The 25,652-nt window shown below is 35.7% G+C and overlaps 1 protein-coding gene across 1 annotated transcript in view; it reads left to right on the forward strand.

Moving 5' to 3' along the window:
• UNC13C (unc-13 homolog C) overlaps positions 1–25,652 on the forward strand; it is a 653,225-nt gene that overhangs the window by 115,693 nt on the left and 511,880 nt on the right. The window contains exon 2 of the mRNA XM_015142282.3: positions 25,344–25,366. Within this exon, the coding sequence (XP_014997768.3) occupies positions 25,344–25,366 (23 nt within the window). The remainder of the gene's footprint in view (positions 1–25,343; positions 25,367–25,652) is intronic.

Below are 25,652 nucleotides of genomic sequence, written 5' to 3' on the forward strand. Positions count from 1 at the left end.
GGCTAGGCAAAGGGATTCCCTTCCCCCTTGCGCTTCCCAGGTGAGGCAATGCCTCGCCCTGCTTCAGCTCTGGCTGCTGGGGCTGCAGCAGCTGACCAGCACCGATCGTCCGGCACTCCCCAGTGAGATGAACCCAGTACCTCAGTTGAAAATGCAGAAATCACCGGTCTTCTGTGTGGCTCGCGCTGGGAGTTGGAGACTGGAGCTGTTCCTATTTGGCCATCTTGCTCCGCCCCCTGTTTAAATTTTTAAGTAATAGCTACCCTGTTTCTAAAGTGATTGTAGTTTTTTACATTCTTCCCTAAAGTGGGTTTGTGTTGCTTCACATCTTATCAACACTTATTATTGTCAGTCTTTTTAATTGCAGCTATTGTAAAGTATATGTCATGGTGTCTTATGGTTTCAAGTTTCATTACCCCAAGACTAATGATATTGAGTATCTTTATGTGTATTTTTCGCTATTCATATATTCTCTGGTATAGTCTCCATTCCACTCTTTTGTCCACTTGTAAATTGGTTTGTTATCTTGATATAGTATTCTAGATACAACTAGAGATAGATGTAATGAATATCTATGTGTGTTTATATATACTCATATATACATTTATATGGATATATAAATGATATGGATAATATAAATTATTTTCGTATGCATTTTTTCTTAGTATATTTCTTAGTATTTCATTTCCTTGAAGGTGCTTGCAAAGAGTAGAACTTTAAATCTTGATTAAATCAAATTCAAAGGTAATAAATCAAAGTAATTTATTTTTCTTTTAACACTGATTTTTAAAATTGCTTATTTGAAAAAATTACAGATTCACAGGAAGTTATAGAGATAGTAAAGCGGTGACAGCTATCCTTCACCAGTTTCTCCCAGCAGTTACATCTCACGTATGTAGAGTACAATATCAAAAACAGGAATTTGGCATTGGTATAATGTGCAAGTATAGTTCTATGTTGTTTTATCACATGTGTAAATCTTATAAGCACCATTGCAATCAAACTACAGACCTATTCCTTAGGCACAAAACTCTCTCCCTGGTTCTGTCTCTTTATAATCATTCTCACTCTTCCCCTTCCTTAACCATTCATAACTCTTGGTAACTGCTAATCTGTTTTTTATCTTTATAATTTTGTCATTCTGTGACTATTATATAAATGGAATTATAACTTCTGACCTTTGAAGACTGGCTTTTTTCATTTAGCATAATGCCCTGAGATCTATCCAAATTGTTGCATGTATCAATAGTTCCTTTAATTTTACTGCTGACTAGTGTCCTATGACATGGATATACCACACTTTGTTTAACTATTCATCTGTTAATGAACATTTTGGATGTTTCCAGTCTTTGGCTATTAAAAAAAAGCTGCTATGATTAATCATGTTTAGATTTTGGTATAGATATATTTTCATTTCTCTAGGATAAATGCCTAAATGTGTAATAGCTAGTTGAATTGTGAGTATGTGTTTAGCTTTATGACATCGTACACAAGACCCAGTTTCACTGCATCCTCTCCACCATTTGGTATTGTCACTGCTTTTTGTTTTATTCTATTAAGTGTGTAGAGACATTTCATTATGGTTTTTATTTGCATTTTCTAAATAGCTACTAATGTTGATTATCCTTTCATATGCTTGTCATCCATATGTCTTTTGCCAATTTCCATACTAGATGTTTTTCTGTTGAATTTTGAGAGCGTTCTTTATATATTACAGATACTAGGCCTTTGGTGGATTTGTGATTTACAATTTTTTTCTTCCAGTTCATAGCTTGTCTTTGTGTCCTCCTAACAAGGTCTAAGAACAATTTTTAAAATGTTAAAGTCCAAATTATTGATTATTTTCATATTATGCCATTGGTATCATTATTAAGAATTAATCCCCAAGCCCTATGTCTTGAAATTTTCTCCTAAGTTAACTAAGAGTTTTATATTTTTATATTTTACATTTAAATCTATGGTCCATTTTCAGGTAATTTTTGTAAAAGATGTGAAGTTTAGGTAAAGGCTCCTCTTTTTAAATTTATTTTTATTTTTGCCTATGAATATCCAATTGCTCAAGCACCAGTTGTTGAAAAGTTTATCTTCTATTGAATTGCTTTTGAATCTTTGCCAAAAATAAAATCAGTTGACTAGAAATGTGTGAGTCTTTTTCTGGGCTCTTTATTCTATTTCATAAACCTAAATGCCATTCCATCTACCAATACCACACAGTCTTGGTTGCTATAAATATAAAATAATCTTAACTGAATAAAGTAATTCCTCCCATTTTATTCTTTCTGTCAGGATTGTTTTTAGCTACTCTAGTTCCCTTATCTTTCCATATAAATTTTAGAGAACTCTTGCCTTAACTGTAAAAATAATTCTAGGGCTGGGCACATTGTCTCACATCTGTAATTCCAGCACTTTGGGAGGCTGAGGCAGGTGGATCATGAGGTCAGGCATTTGAGAACAGCCTGGTCAACATAGTGAAACCCTGTCTCTACTAAAAATACAAAAAATTAGCCAGGCGTGGTGGTAGGTGCCTGCAATCCCAGCTACTCAGGAGGCTGAGGCAGGAGAATCACTTGAATCTGGGAGGCGGAGGTTGCAGTGAGTCAAGATCGCGCCACTGCACTCCAGCCAGGGCAACAGTGTGAGACTCCATTTCAAATAATAATAATAATAATAATAATAATAATAATACTTCTAGGTTTTGGTAAGAATTGTGTTAAGCCTTTGTATAAATTTGGGGATTATTTACATCTTGCTATAGTAACTTTTCCAGTTCACAAACATGGTATGTCTCTTCATCTATTAAGATAGTCTTTGAATAATTTCATCAGTGTAGTAGGGGAGTTTAAGTCTCAAACAATGTTTGTGGATTTATTTTTCCTTGGTATCAGATTTTGCTTCATCTATTTTGCAGCTTTTTATTTGGTGCATGTTCATTTTGATAGCTATGTCTTCTAAGTAGATTGACCTCTATATCATTACATAATGTTCCTTTCTGTTAGTTTTCTTTGCTTTCAAGTCTGCTTTATCTAATATTAGCACAGATACTCTTGCTTTATCAAATTAATGTTTGTATGGTCTTTTTCCATGGTTTACTTTCAAACTGCCAATACCATGAATTAAAGTGTGTGGTCTTACACATAATGCAATACATACAGTAACCTCTAGAAAAGCAATACAAAGAAATATACTCAGAAACTAAAAAATGTTCAGGTAATCTAAAGCAATGCAAGAAAAAAATATAGAAATTAAAATCAGAGAGAGCAGACAACAAAAAAAAAGATAAACTTAAGCTTTAACATATCAATAATTACATTAAATAGTGTAAATGCACCAAATAAAAGATACAGCAAAATAAAGCAGATTAAAAAACATGCCTCAACTGTATGCTGTCCATAAGGAACTTAATCCAAATATAATGCTATTGGGAGTTTGAATGTAAGGCATGGAAAAAGGCCATACAAACATTAATCTGATAAAGCAACAGTAGCTGTGCTAATATTAGATAAAGTAGACTTCAAAGCAAAGAAAACTAACAGAAGCACACTATATAATAATACAGAGGCCAATATACTTAGGAGACATTGCAATAAAAATGAATATGCACCAAATAAAAAGCTGCAAGATAGATAAAGCAAAAGCTGACACAAAGAGAAAACAAACAAATCCACAAATATTGTTTGAGGCTTAAACTCTCATACTGCACTGATGAAATTAACTCAAGATGGATTAAAGACTTGCGACCTAAAACCATAAAAATCCTAGAAGAAAATCTATGTAATACTATTCAGGACATAGGCATAGGCAAAGACTTCATGAGTAAAACACCAAAAGCAACGGCAACAAAAGCCAAAATTGACAAATGGGATCTAATTAAACTAAAGAGCTTCTGCACAGCAAAAGAAACTATCATCAGAGTGAACAGGCAGCCTACAGAATGGGAGAAAATTTTTGCAATCTATCTATCTGACAAAGGGCTAATATCCAGAATCTACAAAGAACTTAAACAAATTTACAAGAAAAAAACAACCCCATCAAAGAGCGGGCGAAGGATATGAACAGATAATTGTCAAAAGAAGACATTTATGTGGCCAATAAATATATGAAAAAAAGCTCATCATCACTGGTCATTAGAGAAATGTAAATCAAAACCTCAATGAGATACCATCTCGTGACAGTTAGAATAGCGATCATTAAAAAGTTAGGAAACAATAGATGCTGGAGAGGCTGTAGAGAAGTAGGAGTGCTTTTACACTGTTGGTGGGAGGGTAAATTAGATCAACCATTGTGGAAGACAGTGTGGCGATTCCTCAAGGATCTAGAAGCAGAAATACCATTTGACCCCGCAATCCCATTACTGGTTCTTGCTATGTTTATTGCGGCACTCTTCACAATACCAAAGACTTGGAACCATCCCAAATGCCCATCAGTGATAGACTAGATAAAGAAAAATGTGGCACTTTAATAAAGTCTCAGGATACAAAATCAGTACAAATGTCAGCAGCATTTCTATCCACCAACAAGGTCCAGGTTGAGAGTGAAATCAAGAACATAATCCCATTCACAATAGCCACAAAGAAAATGAAATACCCATAAATACAGCTAATGAAGGAGGTGAAAGATTTCTACAAGAACTACAAAACACTGCTGAATAAATCAGAGACGACACAAATAAATGGAAAAACATTCTATGCTCACAGATTGGAAGAATTAATATCATATGAATATTTATTTTTATATCCTTAATTTATTTGCTATAACTTTCTACTTCACAAAACTTTGTTTTTTCATTTGTTTCAGACATATTTAGAATTGTTGTAAAATATTTTGTTTTATTGGCATTAGAATCCTTGTCTTGTCATCCTAACATCTGTGTCTTCACATATGCATCTGTTGATTGTCTTTCCTCATTTCCTTTGATATCTCCCTGGTTCTTGCTATGACAAGTAATTTTTGCTGGAAACCTGAACACTTCGGGTGTTATGTTTAAGACTTTGGATCTTATTAAAATCTCGTGTTTTAGCAGGCACGGTTTGACATTTCTCAAGTTACTGAAAGGGAGCTCTGATTCATTTCTACCAGGTCGAGTTGGAAGTCCAGGTTCTTTAGTCTGCCCCCACGGATACCTAAGTGAGAAGGGCTTTATGTTACTGCTGGTAATGGCTGGGAGTTGAGACTTCCCACTGAGTCTTTGCTTACAGAACCCTAGTTGGGAGGGAAATTAGTACCTAATTGCTGCTTCCCATCACTGTTATCAGGGGAGTAACCTCATTACTACTGAGAAGTGGTCAAAGTCCTGACTCTCAACTAAGCCTCTCAACTAGGTCATTCTCTTACTTGAAAACAATCTGTGATTCCACATTCCTCCTCTAACACCATTCCAGTGAGGAAGAGAGGGCATATCAATACTGCTTCTTTTGGGTGGAAGTTCAGGCTTTGAGTCCCAAAATCAATAGCTAATCTACCATCTTTTCTGCAATTTTCAGAGTTTATCATATTTTATATATAATGACCAGAGTTGTTCGTTGCATTTGATGGGAGTAATAGGGAGAGTAGGTCTATTTTTCCTGGAAGCGGAAGTTCCACTCATGAATTTTACATTGTTAAAGCACAGTTTTATCACAGGGTGAATACAGCTTGGCCAGATACGTACATACGTACCTACATCCACACTACTGGATTAACTGCAAAATGTTCTTTGGGATTTTACTCATCCATGATACTGGTATGTCATCTTACCATGTACTTTCTTTTCTGACTTCAGTGTCAAGCTTATACTAGCATTAGAAAATTAATTAGGTGCATATCCTTCTGTATCCTACTTCTATAGTCAAATTTATACTACTTTGAAGTTACCCATTTTATAAATATTTGTTAAAATTTATCTAATAATTTAAAATGTTAGATATTCTTTCATAGGGAGAATTTTCTACTGATTCAATTTCTTTAATAATTGATATTGTATTTAGTTTTTCTATTATTTTTGAGTAAATTTTGGTAATTTATATATTTTTTTTTTTTTTTTTTTTTTTTTTTTTTTTTTTTTTTTAATTAATAACATTTCATACTTTATTAGGATTCATATATTAGTAACATTTTTCAAAAATAATACCTTAAACAATATGTTTCACCATGATAAACATTTCCAGATTCTGATTATATATTTTCTACTTTATGACTGAGGCTATGATTTAAAAATATATTGTGTGATATATTGCTAATACATTAAAATTTTTTTCTTCATATGAATTGAAGAGAAATGAAAGCAAGTATTTCAGTAATTCAAGATAAAAACTACTCTCATCCAAACTCTTCAAATTTCTTTTTTTTTTTTTTTTTTTTTTAATTTATTTATTATTATTATACTTTAAGTTGTAGGGTACATGTGCATAACGTGCAGGTTTGTTACATATGTATACTTGTGCCTTGTTACTGTGCTGCACCCATCAACTCGTCATTTACATCAGGTATAACTCCCAACGCAATCCCTCCCCCCTCCCCCCTCCCCCTTCCCCCCTCCCCCCTCCCCATGATAGGCCCCGGTGTGTGATGTTCCCCTTCCTGAGTCCGAGTGATCTCATTGTTCAGTTCCCACCTATGAGTGAGAACATGCGGTGTTTGGTTTTCTGTTCTTGTGATAGTTTGCTAAGAATGATGGTTTCCAGCTGCATCCATGTCCCTACAAAGGACACAAACTCATCCTTTTTGATGGCTGCATAGTATTCCATGGTGTATATGTGCCACATTTTCTTAATCCAATCTGTCACTGATGGACATTTGGGTTGATTCCAAGTCTTTGCTATTGTGAATAGTGCCGCAATAAACATACGTGTGCATGTGTCTTTATAGCAGCATAATTTATAATCCTTTGGGTATATACCCAGTAATGGGATGGCTGGGTCAAATGGTACATCTAGTTCTAGATCCTTGAGGAATCGCCATACTGTTTTCCATAATGGTTGAACTAGTTTACAATCCCACCAACAGTGTAAAAGTGTTCCTATTTCTCCACATCCTCTCCAGCAGCTGTTGTTTCCTGACTTTTTAATGATCGCCATTCTAACTGGTGTGAGATGGTATCTCATTGTGGTTTTGATTTGCATTTCTCTGATGGCCAGTGATGATGAGCATTTTTTCATGTGTCTGTTGGCTGTATGAATGTCTTCTTTTGAGAAATGTCTGTTCATATCCTTTGCCCACTTTTTGATGGGGTTGTTTGTTTTTTTCTTGTAAATTTGTTTGAGTTCTTTGTAGGTTCTGGATATTAGCCCTTTGTCAGATGAGTAGATTGCAAAAATTTTCTCCCATTCTGTAGGTTGCCTGTTCACTCTGATGGTAGTTTCTTTTGCTGTGCAGAAGCTCTTTAGTTTAATGAGATCCCATTTGTCAATTTTGGCTTTTGCTGCCGTTGCTTTTGGTGTTTTAGACATGAAGTCTTTGCCCATGCCTATGTCCTGAATGGTACTACCTAGGTTTTCCTCTAGGATTTTTATGGTATTAGGTCTAACATTTAAGTCTCTAATCCATCTTGAATTAATTTTCGTATAAGGAGTAAGGAAAGGATCCAGTTTCAGCTTTCTACTTATGGCTAGCCAATTTTCCCAGCACCATTTATTAAATAGGGAATCCTTTCCCCATTTCTTGTTTCTCTCAGGTTTGTCAAAGATCAGATGGCTGTAGATGTGTGGTATTATTTCTGAGGACTCTGTTCTGTTCCATTGGTCTATATCTCTGTTTTGGTACCAGTACCATGCTGTTTTGGTTACTGTAGCTTTGTAGTATAGTTTGAAGTCAGGTAGCGTGATGCCTCCAGCTTTGTTCTTTTGACTTAGGATTGTCTTGGAGATGCGGGCTCTTTTTTGGTTCCATATGAACTTTAAAGCAGTTTTTTCCAATTCCGTGAAGAAACTCGTTGGTAGCTTGATGGGGATGGCATTGAATCTATAAATAACCTTGGGCAGTATGGCCATTTTCACGATATTGATTCTTCCTATCCATGAGCATGGTATGTTCTTCCATTTGTTTGTGTCCTCTTTGATTTCACTGAGCAGTGGTTTGTAGTTCTCCTTGAAGAGGTCCTTTACATCCCTTGTAAGTTGGATTCCTAGGTATTTTATTCTCTTTGAAGCAATTGTGAATGGAAGTTCATTCCTGATTTGGCTCTCTGTTTGTCTGTTACTGGTGTATAAGAATGCTTGTGATTTTTGCACATTAATTTTGTATCCTGAGACTTTGCTGAAATTGCTTATCAGCTTAAGGAGATTTTGGGCTGAGACAATGGGGTTTTCTAAATATACAATCATGTCATCTGCAAAGAGGGACAATTTGACTTCTTCTTTTCCTAACTGAATACCCTTGATTTCTTTCTCTTGCCTGATTGCCCTAGCCAGAACTTCCAACACTATGTTGAATAGGAGTGGTGAGAGAGGGCATCCCTGTCTTGTGCCAGTTTTCAAAGGGAATTTTTCCAGTTTTTGCCCATTCAGTATGATATTGGCTGTGGGTTTGTCATAGATAGCTCTTATTATTTTGAGGTACGTTCCATCAATACCGAATTTATTGAGCGTTTTTAGCATGAAGGGCTGTTGAATTTTGTCAAAAGCCTTTTCTGCATCTATTGAGATAATCATGTGGTTCTTGTCTTTGGTTCTGTTTATATGCTGGATTACGTTTATTGATTTGCGAATGTTGAACCAGCCTTGCATCCCAGGGATGAAGCCCACTTGATCATGGTGGATAAGCTTTTTGATGTGTTGCTGAACCCGGTTTGCCAGTATTTTATTGAGGATTTTTGCATCGATGTTCATCAGGGATATTGGTCTAAAATTCTCTTTTTTTGTTGTGTCTCTGCCAGGCTTTGGTATCAGAATGATGTTGGCCTCATAAAATGAGTTAGGGAGGATTCCCTCTTTTTCTATTGATTGGAATAGTTTCAGAAGGAATGGTACCAACTCCTCCTTGTACCTCTGGTAGAATTCAGCTGTGAATCCATCTGGTCCTGGACTTTTTTTGGTTGGTAGGCTATTAATTATTGCCTCAATTTCAGAGCCTACTATTGGTCTATTCAGGGATTCAACTTCTTCCTGGTTTAGTCTTGGAAGAGTGTAAGCGTCCAGGAAATTATCCATTTCTTCTAGATTTTCCAGTTTATTTGCGTAGAGGTGTTTATAGTATTCTCTGATGGTAGTTTGTATTTCTGTGGGGTCGGTGGTGATATCCCCTTTATCATTTTTAATTGCGTAGATTTGATTCTTCTCTCTTTTCTTCTTTATTAGTCTGGCTAGTGGTCTGTCAATTTTGTTGATCTTTTCAAAAAACCAACTCCTAGATTCATTGATTTTTTGGAGAGTTTTTTGTGTCTCTATCTCCTTCAGTTCTGCTCTGATCTTAGTTATTTCTTGCCTTCTGCTAGCTTTCGAATGTGTTTGCTCTTGTTTCTCTAGCTCTTTTAATTGTGATGTTAGAGTGTCAATTTTAGATCTTTCCTGCTTTCTCTTGTGGGCATTTAGTGCTATAAATTTCCCTCTACACACTGCTTTAAATGTGTCCCAGAGATTCTGGTATGTTGTATCTTTGTTCTCATTGGTTTCAAAGAACATCTTTATTTCTGCCTTCATTTCGTTATGTACCCAGTAGTCATTCAGGAGCAGGTTGTTCAGTTTCCATGTAGTTGAGCGGTTTTGATTGAGTTTCTTAGTCCTGAGTTCTAGTTTGATTGCACTGTGGTCTGAGAGACAGTTTGTTATAATTTCTGTTCTTGTACATTTGCTGAGGAGTGCTTTACTTCCAATTACGTGGTCAATTTTGGAGTAAGTACGATGTGGTGCTGAGAAGAATGTATATTCTGTTGATTTGGGGTGGAGAGTTCTGTAGATGTCTATTAGGTCTGCTTGCTGCAGAGATGAGTTCAATTCCTGGATATCCTTGTTAACTTTCTGTCTCGTTGATCTGTCTAATGTTGACAGTGGAGTGTTGAAGTCTCCCATTATTATTGTATGGGAGTCTAAGTCTCTTTGTAAGTCTCTAAGGACTTGCTTTATGAATCTGGGTGCTCCTGTATTGGGTGCATATATATTTAGGATAGTTAGCTCTTCCTGTTGAATTGATCCCTTTACCATTATGTAATGGCCTTCTTTGTCTCTTTTGATCTTTGATGGTTTAAAGTCTGTTTTATCAGAGACTAGTATAGCAACCCCCGCTTTTTTTTGTTCTCCATTTGCTTGGTAAATCTTCCTCCATCCCTTTATTTTGAGCCTATGTATGTCTCTGCGTGTGAGATGGGTCTCCTGAATACAGCAGACTGATGGGTCTTGACTCTTTATCCAGTTTGCCAGTCTGTGTCTTTTAATTGGAGCATTTAGTCCATTTACATTTAAGGTTAAGATTGTTATGTGTGAACTTGATCCTGCCATTATGATATTAACTGGTTATTTTGGTCGTTAGTTGATGCAGTTTCTTCCTAGCCTCGATGGTCTTTACATTTTGGCATGTTTTTGCAATGGCTGGTACCAGTTGTTCCTTTCCATGTTGAGTGCTTCCGTCAGGATCTCTTGTAAGGCAGGCCTAGTGGTGACAAAATCTCTAAGCATTTGCTTATCTGTAAAGGATTTTATTTCTCCTTCACTTATGAAACTTAGTTTGGCTGGATATGAAATTCTGGGTTGAAAATTCTTTTCTTTAAGAATGCTGAATATTGGCCCCCACTCTCTTCTGGCTTGGAGAGTTTCTGCCGAGAGATCTGCTGTTAGTCTGATGGGCTTCCCTTTGTGGGTAACCCGACCTTTCTCTCTGGCTGCTCTTAAGATTTTTTCCTTCATTTCAACTTTGGTGAATCTGGCAATTATGTGTCTTGGAGTTGCTCTTCTCGAGGAGTATCTTTGTGGCGTTCTCTGTATTTCCTGGATTTGAATGTTGGCCTGCCCTACTAGGTTGGGGAAGTTCTCCTGGATGATATCCTGAAGAGTGTTTTCCAACTTGGTTCCATTTTCCCCCTCACTTTCAGGCACCCCAATCAGACGTAGATTTGGTCTTTTTACATAATCCCATACTTCTTGCAGGCTTTGTTCATTTCTTTTTCTTCTTTTTTCTTTTGGTTTCTCTTCTCGCTTCATTTCATTCATTTGATCCTCAATCGCTGATACTCTTTCTTCCAGTTGATCGAGTCGGTTACTGAAGCTTGTGCATTTGTCACGTATTTCTCGTGTCATGGTTTTCATCTCTTTCATTTCGTTTAGGACCTTCTCTGCATTAATTACTCTAGCCATCAATTCTTCCACTTTTTTTTCAAGATTTTTAGTTTCTTTGCGCTGGGTACGTAATTCCTCCTTTAGCTCTGAGAAATTTGATGGACTGAAGCCTTCTTCTCTCATCTCGTCAAAGTCATTCTCCGTCCAGCTTTGATCCGTTGCTGGCGATGAGCTGCGCTCCTTTGCCGGGGGAGATGCGCTCTTATTTTTTGAATTTCCAGCTTTTCTGCCCTGCTTTTTCCCCATCTTTGTGGTTTTATCTGCCTCTGGTCTTTGATGATGGTGATGTACTGATGGGGTTTTGGTGTAGGTGTCCTTCCTGTTTGATAGTTTTCCTTCTAACAGTCAGGACCCTCAGCTGTAGGTCTGTTGGAGATTGCTTGAGGTCCACTCCAGACCCTGTTTGCCTGGGTATCAGCAGCAGAGGCTGCAGAAGATAGAATATTTCTGAACAGCGAGTGTACCTGTCTGATTCTTGCTTTGGAAGCTTCCTCTCAGGGGTGTACTCCACCCTGTGAGGTGTGGGGTATCAGACTGCCCCTAGTGGGGGATGTCTCCCAGTTAGGCTGCTCAGGGGTCAGGGACCCACTTGAGCAGGGAGTCTGTCCCTTCTCAGATCTCAACCTCCGTGTTGGGAGATCCACTGCTCTCTTCAAAGCTGTCAGACAGAGTCGTTTGCGTCTGCAGAGTTTTCTGCTGCTTTTGTTGTTGTATAGTTGTGCCCTGTCCCCAGAGGTGGAGTCTACAGAGACAGGCAGGTTTCCTTGAGCTGCTGTGAGCTCCACCCAGTTCGAGCTTCCCAGCGGCTATGTTTACCTACTTAAGCCTCAGCAATGGCGGGCGCCCCTCCCCCAGCCTCGCTGCTGCCTTGCCGGTAGATCACAGACTGCTGTGCTAGCAATGAGGGAGGCTCCGTGGGTGTGGGACCCTCCTGGCCAGGCGTGGGATATGATCTCCTGGTGTGCCTGTTTGCTTAAAGCACAGTATTGGGGTAGGAGTTACCCGATTTTCCAGGTGTTGTGTGTCTCAGTTCCCCTGGCTAGGAAAAGGGATTCCCTTCCCCCTTGCGCTTCCCAGGTGAGGCAATGCCTCGCCCTGCTTCAGCTCTCGCTGGTCGGGCTGCAGCAGCTGACCAGCACCGATCCTCCGGCACTCCCCAGTGAGATGAACCCAGTACCTCAGTTGAAAATGCAGAAATCACCGGTCTTCTGTGTCGCTCGCGCTGGGAGTTGGAGACTGGAGCTGTTCCTATTCGGCCATCTTGCTCCGCCCCGGTAATTTATATTTTTAAGAAAATTTTTATTTTGATAATTTTAGAAAATTACCCATTTTCTTAAGTTTGAGCATTAATTGGCATAAAGATGTGTATTTCATTCTCCCAGAACTTTTCAAAATCTTTACTGTACCTTTAATTATATCCCTTTACATAATAATGTTATTTATATGTACATTCTATTAATCAGTGCTGCCTAAGATTTATACTTCCATTAAAGCTTAAGAAAGTCTTTATTTATACCGATTTTTCCATATCATAAGTTCACATTATTATTTCTGTTTTTTTGTACTGTTTTCTTTTTTTTGCCTTGAGTTTATACTGTGGCTTTTGTTTTTAGCTTCTTGAGTTGCACTTACTTAAACTGATCTATTTTACCTTTTTGTTATATTTTAAACAAAGTTTTAAGGTTGTAATCTTTCTTTTATTACATTAGATTTATCTCACAAATATATGTATGCATGTGATGTGTTTTAGTGCATTTAATTTTAATTTTTATTAATATTTTATTGCCATCATGATTTTTTTCCTATAAATTAAGGCATGCTTAAAAGTTTCCAAATGTAGTTTTTATTTTTGTTTATGTTGTATTTTGTTTTGTTATATTTTAATCACCATTGTTGATTTCTTATTTGATTGGTCTTTCTGATATTACTTCTATGGAATATATTGAGGCTTCTTCATGGCCAGGTACATAATTAATTTTTAATAGTATTTTACATGAAAAGAATAAACGTATTTCAGTTTGCTATGAATTCTGAACTTACATCTAAATTTGGCACAGGCCTAAGATTCCTATTTTCATAAGCAAATGTTTTCCATTCATGTTCCCAGGTGGAAAGAAAGTTTCCTTCTGTGTCTCCGCTTCATAGATAATTCTTATCTCACGCTTTTATATTTTATTAGTGTTTTTAATAATATTCTTTCTGGTTTTATTCATGTAGCTTTAGAAAGTTATAGCTTTTCTTGTATACAGATTCTATTGCACCTGGGTTTACCTCTACTGTAAAAGTTGCATGACCGATGGTGTTATTTATCTTGGTTTTCAACTGTTGCATCCCCTATCCCTAGCACAATGCCTAGAGCTTAGGGGCACTTGGGGGATGGGAAATGAATCAACGAATGAAATGTTTCAATATTCCTGTGAGCAATTTTGATTTTTACTCCACTCAAGATTAGTTTTGAGTTGCTTCTTCATTTGTAAGGATTGGGAGATTATGTTTGATTTTGAGCTTAGATATATTTTAAAGTTTAATGAATCATGTTACCTAGTATTTGTGTGTCTGTATGGAATTTTGGTATATGTGGACCAGAGGGAAGAAACCTTCCATATGATATCTTATTTTGCTTTATTGTCTGGCAAACTAGAGTGGATTTTTAAAAACAGAAAATAAAATTTTGATCGTGCTATATGTCATTCTCATGCTTGAAAACATTGTGTGATTCCACATTGCAATTAAGATATAATTTATATTCCTTAATACAGTAGTCTCCCTGATCTATTATTAACTTTCCATGGTTTTAGTCATCCAAGGTCAACAGTGGTCCAAAAATATTCAGTGGAAAATTCCAGAAGTTAATGATGAGTAAATTTTAAGTTATATCCCTTTTGAGATAGGTAGTGAAATTTTATGCATTCTGCTTTGTCCTGCCCAGGACGTAAGCTATCCCTTTCTTTAGCATATTCATGCTGTATACACTATCCATAGTTAGGCACTCAGTAGTCATCTCAGTTATCAGATCTAAACAATGTAGCATGTATAGGGTTTGGTGCTATCCCTGGTTTTAGACATGCACTGGAGTTCTTGGAACATATCCCCCCATGGATAAGGGCTGATTACTGTAAAATGTATGACTTCTATGTTATGAACCTATTGACCTTCCTTTCATTTCTTAAAATTGTTTATTATTGCACTCCCATATCTCAGTCCCTAATGCTCTATGCTCTTTCAAGCTTCAATGCCTTTTGAAAGCCTTTTTACTTTGCCAAGAATACCTTCACACATCGACAAAACCCACCCCTCTCTCTGATGAGTCATTCCCAAACACAATGTTCTCCATGGCTGAAGAGGGGCTGTCTTCTCTGTGCTCCCATATCACTTTGTTCATATCTTTAACATCCCTATGATATTGAACTGTCATTGAAATTCAGGTTTTTTAGATGACCCTGAGGCCATAAGTGAGTGATCAATGGTATGTGAGATATGAGTTAAATCAGCATTAATCTCTCAGCCCTCACCCAGTTGCATCCAGAAGTACGTCTGAAATATGCACCATCCACAGGTACTTCCTCTGACCTGGAAGCCTGTGCTCATTATTAATAATTCACAAGACAGTTTAAGGAATTCAATAAAAGGAAAGATAAAGTTATTTGCAGACTATCTAGCATACAGTAGGTACTCTGTGAAGGCTCATGACAGCTCAGCAACCCTCTGATTTCATTAATGATTTTTCTTTGCACTGTTTTAGGCTCCCATGTGATGACTTTCAGGCATACTACATGTGTTTCAAAGTCATATCTCTTTTAGTATGGTGACAAATAGAGCAAACGATTTCCAAAGAAGATAACGAATTATATTATCACCAGTGGGAAATTTATACTGTGTTATCATTGAAGAACTTCAGAGCAAAGACGTTTAAGGGAATTCCTAAACCAGATAGGATGGAACTCTATTTACATACAAACTTGGAGATCTCTTCTGTTCAAATTTCCTTCAAAAAGTATGTTACAATAGAGGTGAAACATCAAGGGAGAAAATACATTTTTACTTTTATCTTAGAAGACTGTAAATTGACTATATTTATCCATCTTAATCTTAAATGTAGGCATTAGGTATTATGAATATTTATTTTTGGTGGTAACTGGTGAATAAACATTCCTTGTTTTAGTGACAATTTACTACACATGCCAAAAGATATCACCGAATTTAGAGCTACAATGTTTAGATAGATGCTGATCAAATATTCTTATTGTACTTATATATGAAGGAAAACTGAGGGTTAGGGAGATGATATATTTCCTTAGATTACATTCAGATTTACTTCTTAGGGATGCTCACACAAGAGACACACATATATTATTTGTATTTCTACATACTGAGAATTTTGGTTTTACAGGTCACCATGCAGCATGGTTGAAGAGAATAGTGCTGTTTGCTGAGTAAATATTTTATCCATTTTTTTATTTTAAATTGTTTGTGGAGTTTGAAGACATTAAAATTGTATAGCCACTGCAACCTTGCTTTAATCCCATTTATAGGGGTGGTTTCACTATAAAGTAGATGGATGTACTGTGGTCCCGCATTAACGACATTAAATTGCTGAGCTGCAAAATGAACCTGTTGTGAGATGATATGTGCCTTCTAAGACTAGGAACATTGGGAGCAGCATTATAGGGAGCACACAGCATGTAATTACAGACATTTTACCACAATTTTGCTAAGCAGAACAACTGTATGGAGAATAAAAGGCAATTTATCAGTGAACAAAGACTGTGTGTATATGTGTATTTACTATATCTATCTATACAGACAATATCTGTATATACATATAGGATTATCTACATAAGTATATATGTTTTATATATATATTATACTGCCCCTTGAGTAATAGCCAAGATTTTTGCCTATTGTATACATTTTACATTTTATTCTTTCCCCAGTTTTATTAAGGCATAGTTGACAAATAAATTAGATATTTCAAGGTGTTAAAACATAATGATTTGATATCCATATGCATTGAGAAATTATTACCACAATAAAAGTAACTAATATATCCATCACTATACTGAGTTGTGTGTGTGTGTGGGAGGGGGGTGGTAAGGACACTTATGTACTATATTAACACATTTCAAGAAAACAATGCAGTATTATGGGCTATAGCTGTCATGCTGTGTATTAGATCCCCAGAATTTATTCATCTTATAACTAAAAGTTTGTACACTTTGACCAAAAACTCATTTTCCACACCCCCAGCCCTGGCAACCACTGTTCTATTCTCCACTTTTAGGAGTTCAGCCTTTTTTTTTTTGAGATTTTACTTATAAGTGAAATAATACTTGTCTTTCTTTTTCTGCCTTATTCCTCTAGATTAATCAATCTTGTCATGAATGGCAGGAGATTTTTTTCTTTTTAATGGCTGAATAATCTATATGTGTGTGTGTGTGTGTGTGTGTGTGTGTGTGTGTGTGTGTGTGTGTATACACATATATACACATAACATTATCTTCATCTGCTGACAAATAGGTTGTTTTTAATACCTTGGCTATGGTGAATAATTCTGCAATGAATATGGCAGTGCAGATATCTCTTCAACATGCCAATCTCATTTTATTTAAATTTATAACTATAAGTGAGATTGCTGGATTATTATGGTTGTTCTATTGTTATGTTTTTGAGGAACCTCCATACTGCTTTACTTAATGGCTGTCCCAATTTATATTTCCACCATCAATGTACAAGAGTTCCTTTTTGTCCACACCATTACCAACACATATCTCTTGTGTTTTGATTATAACCATTCTAACAGGTGTGAGGTGATATCTCATTGTGGTTTTGATTTGCATTTCTCTGCTAGTTAATGATATTGAGTACCTTTTAAAATGTTTATTAGCCATTAATGTCTTTTTTGAAAAAATGTCTGTTTAGACCCCTCGCCAATTTATTAATCAAGGTGTTTGTAATTTTGCTATCGAGTTCTGTGAGTTTCTTATATATTTTGGATATTGACCCTTTATCAGACATATGGTTTGCAAATATTTTCTCCCATTTCATAGGTTTCCTTTTCATTTTGCCGATTGTTTCCTTTGCTGTGCATAAGCTTGTTAATTTGATAAACCTGTTTATATTTTATTTTGTTGCCTGCATTTTCAGTGTCATATCCAAAGAAATTATTGCTATCATGGCCAATATGTTGCCAATGGTCAGTTTTCCTTAAACTTTTGTCTTGGAGCTTTATAGGTTCACATCCTACATTTAAGAATCCATTCCAAGTTAATATTTATATGGTATAAAATAAGGGTCCAATTGTATTCTCTTATATGTGGATATCTGATTTTTCCAATAACATTTATTGAAGAGAGTCCTTTCCCCACTGTGTATTCTTGGCACCTTCATCAAATATTAGTTTGTCATATGTCTGTGGTTTTATTTCTGAGCTCTTTTCTGTCTATGTGTCAATTTTTATTCTGGTACCGTATTGTTTCGATTACTATAGCCTTGTAATATAGCTTGAAATCATGCCCCCAGCTTCGTTCTTTTCTCTCAAGATTGCTTTGGCTATTCTGGGCTTTTTTATGGTTCCATATAAATTTTTGATTTTTTTTTTCTGTTTCTGTTAAAAAAAAAAAAAAGCCATTGGAATTCTTTGGAATTCTGGTAGAGATTCCTTTGACTCTGAAAGCCTTTGAAAAGGGCCATTGGAATTTTGGTAGAGATTCCTTTGAATCTGTAGGTCATTTAAAATGCAAGCATTTTAGGAATATCAGTTTTTCCATGGGCAGGCACACTGAACATCTTTCCATTTATTTGTGTTTTCTTCAATTATTTCATCAACGTCTTATAGTTTTCAGTGTAGTCTTATAGCTTCCATTGTACAGATCTTTCACCTTCTTCATTAAATTTATATCTAAGTATTTAACATTTTGATATTGTAAATGTTAATTTTTAAAATTTCTTCTTTAAGATGGGGTCTCACTCTGTCAGCAAAGTAAGCTGGAATGCAGTGGTGTAATCACTGCTAACTGCAGCCTTGACTTCCCAGGCTCAGGTGATCCTCCCAAATCAATCTCCTGAGTAGCTGGGACTACATGCATGTGCCACCATGCCATGCAAATTTTTTTGATTGTTTGTAGAGACTGGTTTTGCCATGTTGCCCACCGTTTTAATATTCTTTTTTCAAATAGTTTGTTACATTATTGTATAGATTTTTTTTATCATGACACTTTAAATTTGTTTATTAGTTTTAAGTTTTTTGGTGGAGTCTTTAGGGTTTTCCATATATTAGATATTGTCAACTGTAAACAGAAACAATTTACTTCTTCATTTTTTTATTTGGAAGCCTTTTATTTATTTTTTCTTGCCTTATTTCTCCAGTGAGAACTTCTAGTACTATGCTGGATAGAAGTGATGAGAGTGGGAGCCCTTGTCTTGTTTCTGATCTTAGGGGAAAGTCTTTCAGCTTTTCACTGTTGAGTATGATGTTAGCTATGGGCTTATTGTATATGGCTTTTATTATATACCGGTACATTTCCTCTATACCTAATTTGCTGAGAGTTTTTATCATGAAATGACATTAAATTTTGTCAAGAGCTTTTTCTGCATCTATTCAGATCATTACATAACTTTCATCCTTCATTCTTTTATTTTGGTGTATCACTTTTTTTTTTTTTAACTTTAAGACAGGGTCTCACTCTGTCACCTGGGAGTGCAGTGGCACAATAGGCTCACTGCAACCTCAATATTCTCAATCAGTCCTCCCATCTCAGCCTCCCCAGTAGCTGGGAGTAGAGGTGTACACCATTATGCTTAGCTAATTTTTGTATTTTTAGTACAGATGGTGTCTTGCCCCAGCTAGTTTTGTCCAGGCTAGTCTTGAACTCCTGGGCTCTAGTGATCTGCCCACTTGGGCCTCCCAAAGTGTTTTGATTACAGGCATGAGCCACTGCACCCAGCCATGTGTGACATTTATTGATTTGCATTCATTGAAACATCCTTGCATCCCAGGGATAAATTTCATTTGATCATGGTGTATGATCCTTTTACTGTGCCATTGCATTTGGTTTGCTAGCATTTTGTTGAAGACTTTTTGCGTCTATGTTCATCAGGAATAATGGCCTGTAATTTTCTTGTAGAATCCTTGTCTGGCTTTGGTGTGAGTGATGCTGGCCTGTAAAATGAGGCGTACGTATTATCTCCTCTTCAGTTTTTTGGAAGAGTTTGAGAAATATTGGTGTTAAATCTTGGCACACAATGAAGCTCTCTTGTAATGGGATTTTCTTTGTTGAGAGACAATTGATGACTACTTCCATATTGTTATTCATTATTGGTCTGCTCAGATTTTCTCTTTCTTTATGATTCAGTATCGGTAGGTTGTGTGTTCTAGTAATTTATCCATTTCTTCCAGGTTATTCAATTTGATGGCATGTAATTATTCTTAGCAGTCTCTTAAGATCCTTTGTAGTTTTGTGCTGCCAGTTGTAATGTTGCTCCTCCATTTATAATTTTATTTATTTGATCCATTTCCCTTATTTTCCTTGTGAGTCTAGCTAAGAGTTTGACAATTTTGTTTATATTTTCCAAAAAAAACCCTCTTAGTTTCATCTATCTTTTCCATTGGCATTGTAGTCTCTATTTCATTTATTCCTTCTGTAATCTTTATTATTTCCTTAGTTCTGCTGACTTTGGGCTTAGTCTGTTTTGTTTTTTATCTAGTTCCGTGAAGTAAAAAATTAGGTTGTTTATTTGAGACCTTTTTTTAAATGTGGTTATTTATTACTGTATCCCTCTTAGAAGTGCTTTTGCTATATCCCGAAAGTTTTGGTATATTGTGTTTCTATTTTCGTTTGTCTCTAAATATTTATTTATTTCACCTTTGACCCATTGGATCTTCAGGAGTGTGTTGTTTTATTTCCACATATTTGTGGATGTTCTAAAATTCTTCCTGTTATTGATTTCTACTTTCAATATTGTGGTCAGAAGAGACACTTGATATGATTTCAATGTTTAAATTTGTTAAGATGTGTTTTGTGGCTTGAAGACTTTTCCAAAATGGACTCTACAGGAATACATATTCTGTTGCTGTGGGGTAGAATGTTGTGTCATTTTAAAATATTTTAAGCAATATGATTATTAAATAACAGAATCTTGGAAAATTTAAGAGAATATGAATGAATATATTAACCTATTACTGAAGATTAATAACATTATGGCGATATTCTTTTCAAGTCTTTTTCTATATATAACTTTTTGTTTTTACATAGTCACCTTATAACCTCAAGTAACCTCAAACATGAGGTTACTTCCTAATTTTTATTTTGTACATCAGAAACATTTTCTATATTTTTATTTAGTCTCTAAATGCATTGATTTTAATGGTCACAGGTTAGTGCGTCGAAGTCATAGAACATAATTTTCAACCCATAGTTCTATATTTAATCATGTATGCTTTTCCAATTTTTTTGTAGTAAATAATGAAACAGTGCCAATCTTAACACTTTTTAGTATTTAAATTATATGTTTGCGAGGGTTGCCATAACATAATATCAAAAATTGAGTGACTTAGAAGAGCAGAAATTTATTCTCAGAGTTCTGGAGGTGGATGTCAACTATCAAGGTGTTGGCAGGGCCATACTCCTTCTGAAGGAACTAGGGGAGAATCTGTTGCGACCTCTCCCCAAGTTTCTGAGAGTTGCTTGGCTTGTGGAAGCATCACTAATCTTTATTGTGTGTGCATCTATCTCCAGATTTCCACCCCCCCTTTTTTTTTTTTTTAAGATGGAGTCTTGCTCTGTCACCAGGCTGGAGTACAGTGGCGCAATCTCGTTTCACTGCAACCTCTGCCTCCCAGGCTCAAGCGATTCTCATGCCTCAGCCTCCCAAATAGCTGGGATTACAGGCATGCACCACTACACCCAGCTAATTTTTGTATTTTTAGTAGAGACAGGTTTTCACCATGTCAGCCAGGCTGGTCTCAAACTCTTGACCTCATGATCTGCCCGCCTCACCCTCCCAAAGTGCTGGGATTACAGGTGTGAGCTACCACGTCTGGCCCAAATTTCCCCTTTTTATAAGAACACCAGTCGTATTGGATTGTGAGTCCACCCTACTCTATTATGACCTGTTTTAACTAGTTCCATCTGCAGTGATTCTATTTCTAAACAAGGCCATATTGTGAAGTACTGGACGTTAGGACTTGAACATTTAAATTGGGAGAGGTGGAACACAATTCAACCCATAACAAAAATAATTTCCTTAGCACCAGTTTCCAAAAGTGGAATTTTCCTGTCAAAACAGCCTATTGATAGACATGTTTTGAAAGTTTTTTTAAAAACTTATATTATTACAATTTTCATGCTCATCAACTACGCATGATAGTGTTTGATTAATAATATTCTCAACAGCCTTGGAAATTATTTTAATATTATTAAAATCAATATCTTTAATCTTTGTTAATTTTGTAATCATTAGTTGTTGTTTTAGTAAAATAGATAATTTGTATGCATATTTACCATCGTTGCATCTTGTCAATTATCTATTAAGTCTAAATTTAAAAATCTCATTCAATAGGTTTATTAAATATTCCTTTCTCTTTTTACTTGTCTTTCTTCCTTTAATTATTCTATATTTAAATATTTAATGCATGTGGAACTTGGTGGCATATGTATGAGATGAGGATACAAATGAATATTATAGATACTTAACCTATTGTCTAAGCACCATTTACTGACTAGTGCTTCTCTTTGTCTTTAATAAAAAATGTTTTCTTAGTCATTAAGTTCTTGAGTATAAGGATTTCTTAATTATATTTTGTGTTTCACTTTTAATCTATTATTTTGCCAGGACTATACTGTTTTAGCTGTTACAAATTATTAATATTTTTATAGATTTATCTTATAATGCTTCTTTTATAAAATCTTAGATATTTTTACTTGTTTATTAGTCTAGTTACACTTAAAATTGGTAAAATTTCAAGTTACAGCAATCTGCTATTAGGATTTTGACTGTAAAAATCTGCAAATCTGTTAGATTATAATTCTTCATCACTATATAGAAAAATGAAATAGTATTTTCCTTTATTCAGATTTTTAGATATTCCATGAAGTGGTGTAGCTTATTGAAATTGTCCATTCCAATATTTAAGAAATGGTTATTGGTCATCTTCTATATTTCAGGAATGTGGTAAAAGTTAAAAAAGAAAAAAGAATGAGATTAAAAAACAGACTACCATCAAGGATCTCAAATTCTGAAAGGATTGTAGATAAGGAAACTGGCAAAGGATGAAGATTAGCAAAGAGGAATGCACAGTGCACAATATTGAACACAGGACGACAGCAGGGAGAAGTGTCACAAGTTTCTAGAAGAGGGGTTGTGCTTCAGCTGAGTTTGGGGCATGACAGGCAGTTAACTCGATGAGGATGGAGAACAGTTGTTTCACAGAGAGGAAACAGCAATGCAAAGGCACATAGATTTCAAAGAACATGGCACAGAAACGGAACTTCAAGAATGTAATTGTGACTGAAGTTTACTATGTGAATGAGATATAATGAGTGATGAGACTGCATTTCACATGGATTTTATGTTCTTTCTTGAGGGCACTGTGTGTCATTGGTGGGTTTTAAGAAGGAGAGTGACATAATTTTATCTTTTTTAGAAAGATTTCAGAGAAGAATACAGCAGGGAGACAAGAAAGCAGTCAAAGTGAACAAAAAAGGGTTCGCTGGCAATAAATATGTGTTCAATGAATGAACGAAACATTGAAAGAATTGATGTATTACCAGATTTGACGGCTGAAAAGTAATTGATGACCTTGTTAAGATTACCTTTATTTAGTGGGATGGTTGAGATGGAAGACAGATATCAACGGGAGATAATGAATACAAAGTACTCATTCAAAATATTGCATATTTGAAATCAGATCTTATTTCATTGTTTTCCAAACTAGTTGCTAGTATATAGGAAATAACATTATTATTTTGCTTACGATTGACTATATAGTTACTCTGTTGACTCTTTTGTTTAATAGTTTTCCATGTGATTTTGTATGTTTTGATTACTAGATATAAAATTATAATTCTTGTAAAAACAACTTTCTATTTTGGCTTCTAATATTTATATAGTTTATTTTCATTAGTTTTAATATATTGGCCAGAATTTTCAGAAATAAATGAAAATGATGCTTTTGGACAGTTTTGTTTGCTTTTAATGATGATGGAAATGCTACTATTTCAGACATATATTGCTGACTGTAATAGTAAAACTTTTTTTAACATATTAAACTTAAAGAAGACCCATTACAATCCTATTTTAAGGAGGTTTTGAATGACTAGAAGGTTTTGATTTTTTATCAAATTACTTTTGCTCCCTATGAAAATTAAGATATGTATTTTCTGGCCAGTTGATATATCATATTAGTCATTCCATTATATTTATTTATGTATTTATTTATTTATTTTCTGAGCCGGAGTCTCACTCTGTCACCCAGGCTGGAGTGCAGTGGCCAATCTCGGCTCACTGCAAGCTCCGCCTCCCGGGTTCATGCCATTCTCCTGCCTCAGCCTCCCGAGGAGCTGGGATTACAGGCACCCACCACCACGCCCGGCTAATTTTTTGTATTTTTAGTAGAGATGGGGTGTCACCGTGTTAGCCAGGATGGTCTCCATCTCCTGACCTCGTGATCCGCCCACCTCAGCCTCCCAAAGTGTTAGGATTACAGGCGTGAGCCACCGCGCCTGGCCGGTCATTCCAGTATTTTAAATAATATTTCGGGTACAATTTTCTTGAATATGGTATATTATTCTTCTGCAATAATGCTAAATTTTATTTCCTTTATTTTATATAGTATTTTAAAATGATGATGGCCATAAATTTGTCTTTTATTACTTTACAATACATTTTACCCTATTTTGTATTTGAAGATACAACCCTGAGATACTGTAAAATCTGCACCAAAATATTTACTTATGATAGTTAAGCAGTCTATACTTAATGAGTCAAGAAAAGTAATGCATTTCAGATTTTCATCAGTAAGGGTCATCATTGAGCTACATGACCTTGGACAAATTTTAATCTTTCCAGTGCTCATTTATATAAAGAAGGAGTTTGAACTAAATAAACTCCAGGGTCACTCCAACTCTAGCATTTTGCCAACTTGTATCCATAGAGAAGTTTCTCCAGTTTTATGCTAATAAGCAAAGATGAATTAATGAGTTTCAGAGCAGTAGTACTATGTGAGGTAGTGATAGACTATATCCTATGACCAGGCAAATTTAAACGTGTTTAAAAAATGATGACGCAGTAGTCCATTCTCCATCTCCTTGGACCCGTGAGCAGTTGGACCTGGAAAATGTTGGCCCTATGATTTATCTTAAATTGCATCTGAAGGCTGTAGACCAAGCCCCCTTCACTGTTTTGTTCAGCTCATCTGAAACATTAGATGTAAAGAGCACCAGATGGGAGATCAGGAGCCCTGGATTTGTGTCTCTCTTCTGCCATTTACTAGCTTTGTGATCTTAATCAAGTCACTTAACCTCTTTAGGCATCAGTTTTCTTATTTGTAAGATGGACTCAACTTAATCTTTTAGCTCGTAAACTCTATGAGATGAGAAGCCATAAATAAATAATCTCTTAATAAAACAACTTTAATCTATATAGTCATCTGAGGTTTACTTTCCCAAATATTGATCTCATTGATTCTATCAATAATGTTGCAAGTCAATTAGTCAAAGTATTGGTGATCGTATTTCAGAGTTGGATCTAGGCTGTTGACTCCAAAGAGTTTGGTAGCTTACCCAATGTGTCTAGTAAGTGGCAGAGCTTCAGTTGGAGCCCAGGACTTCTGATTCTTCAACTGTGTTCTTTTCTTAATATGACACATTGTCTTTCATTAAATCCTGTAATCATTTTTATACTTTTCAAGCATTCTATTACATTTCCCCGCTCTTTAAATTATGAGAACCCACTATCTTTGTTCCCTTGGTGCTCAACCTTGAAACTGTTTGTTTATAATTTTAAACAATGTAACATATTAACACTCTGTTCATGTATGTGTTTGAACGATTTCTTGAAAAGTACTCCATCTAACATTTATCCCTTCTTTTCCTGATTCTCTTTCAGATAGCAGTTCTGTGGATGAAAAGGTTTTAAATCATACTTATTCTTCCCTCCTGAGGGATCTTGTCTTTTGTACATGTTTGTTTGTGACATATTAGACCTGTTTGATTCCTCTGTTTTAGTTTTGAAATGTGCATGTTACCCCAGCTTTCCATTATTTGGTTGTCCTTTAAGTGTGCCCCTGATAATGTTGCATTTATGGAGAGGTCACACCTTGCCAGTTGCGCTTACCTTAGCTATACTTGCCAACCTAGGGGTCTGCTACGGTCAAACACAGCATCTTTTCTTCAGTCTGGCTAAACATGACCTTTC

This window comes from Macaca mulatta, chromosome 7, assembly GCF_049350105.2.
Source record: "Macaca mulatta isolate MMU2019108-1 chromosome 7, T2T-MMU8v2.0, whole genome shotgun sequence".
Lineage (NCBI taxonomy): Eukaryota > Metazoa > Chordata > Mammalia > Primates > Cercopithecidae > Macaca > Macaca mulatta.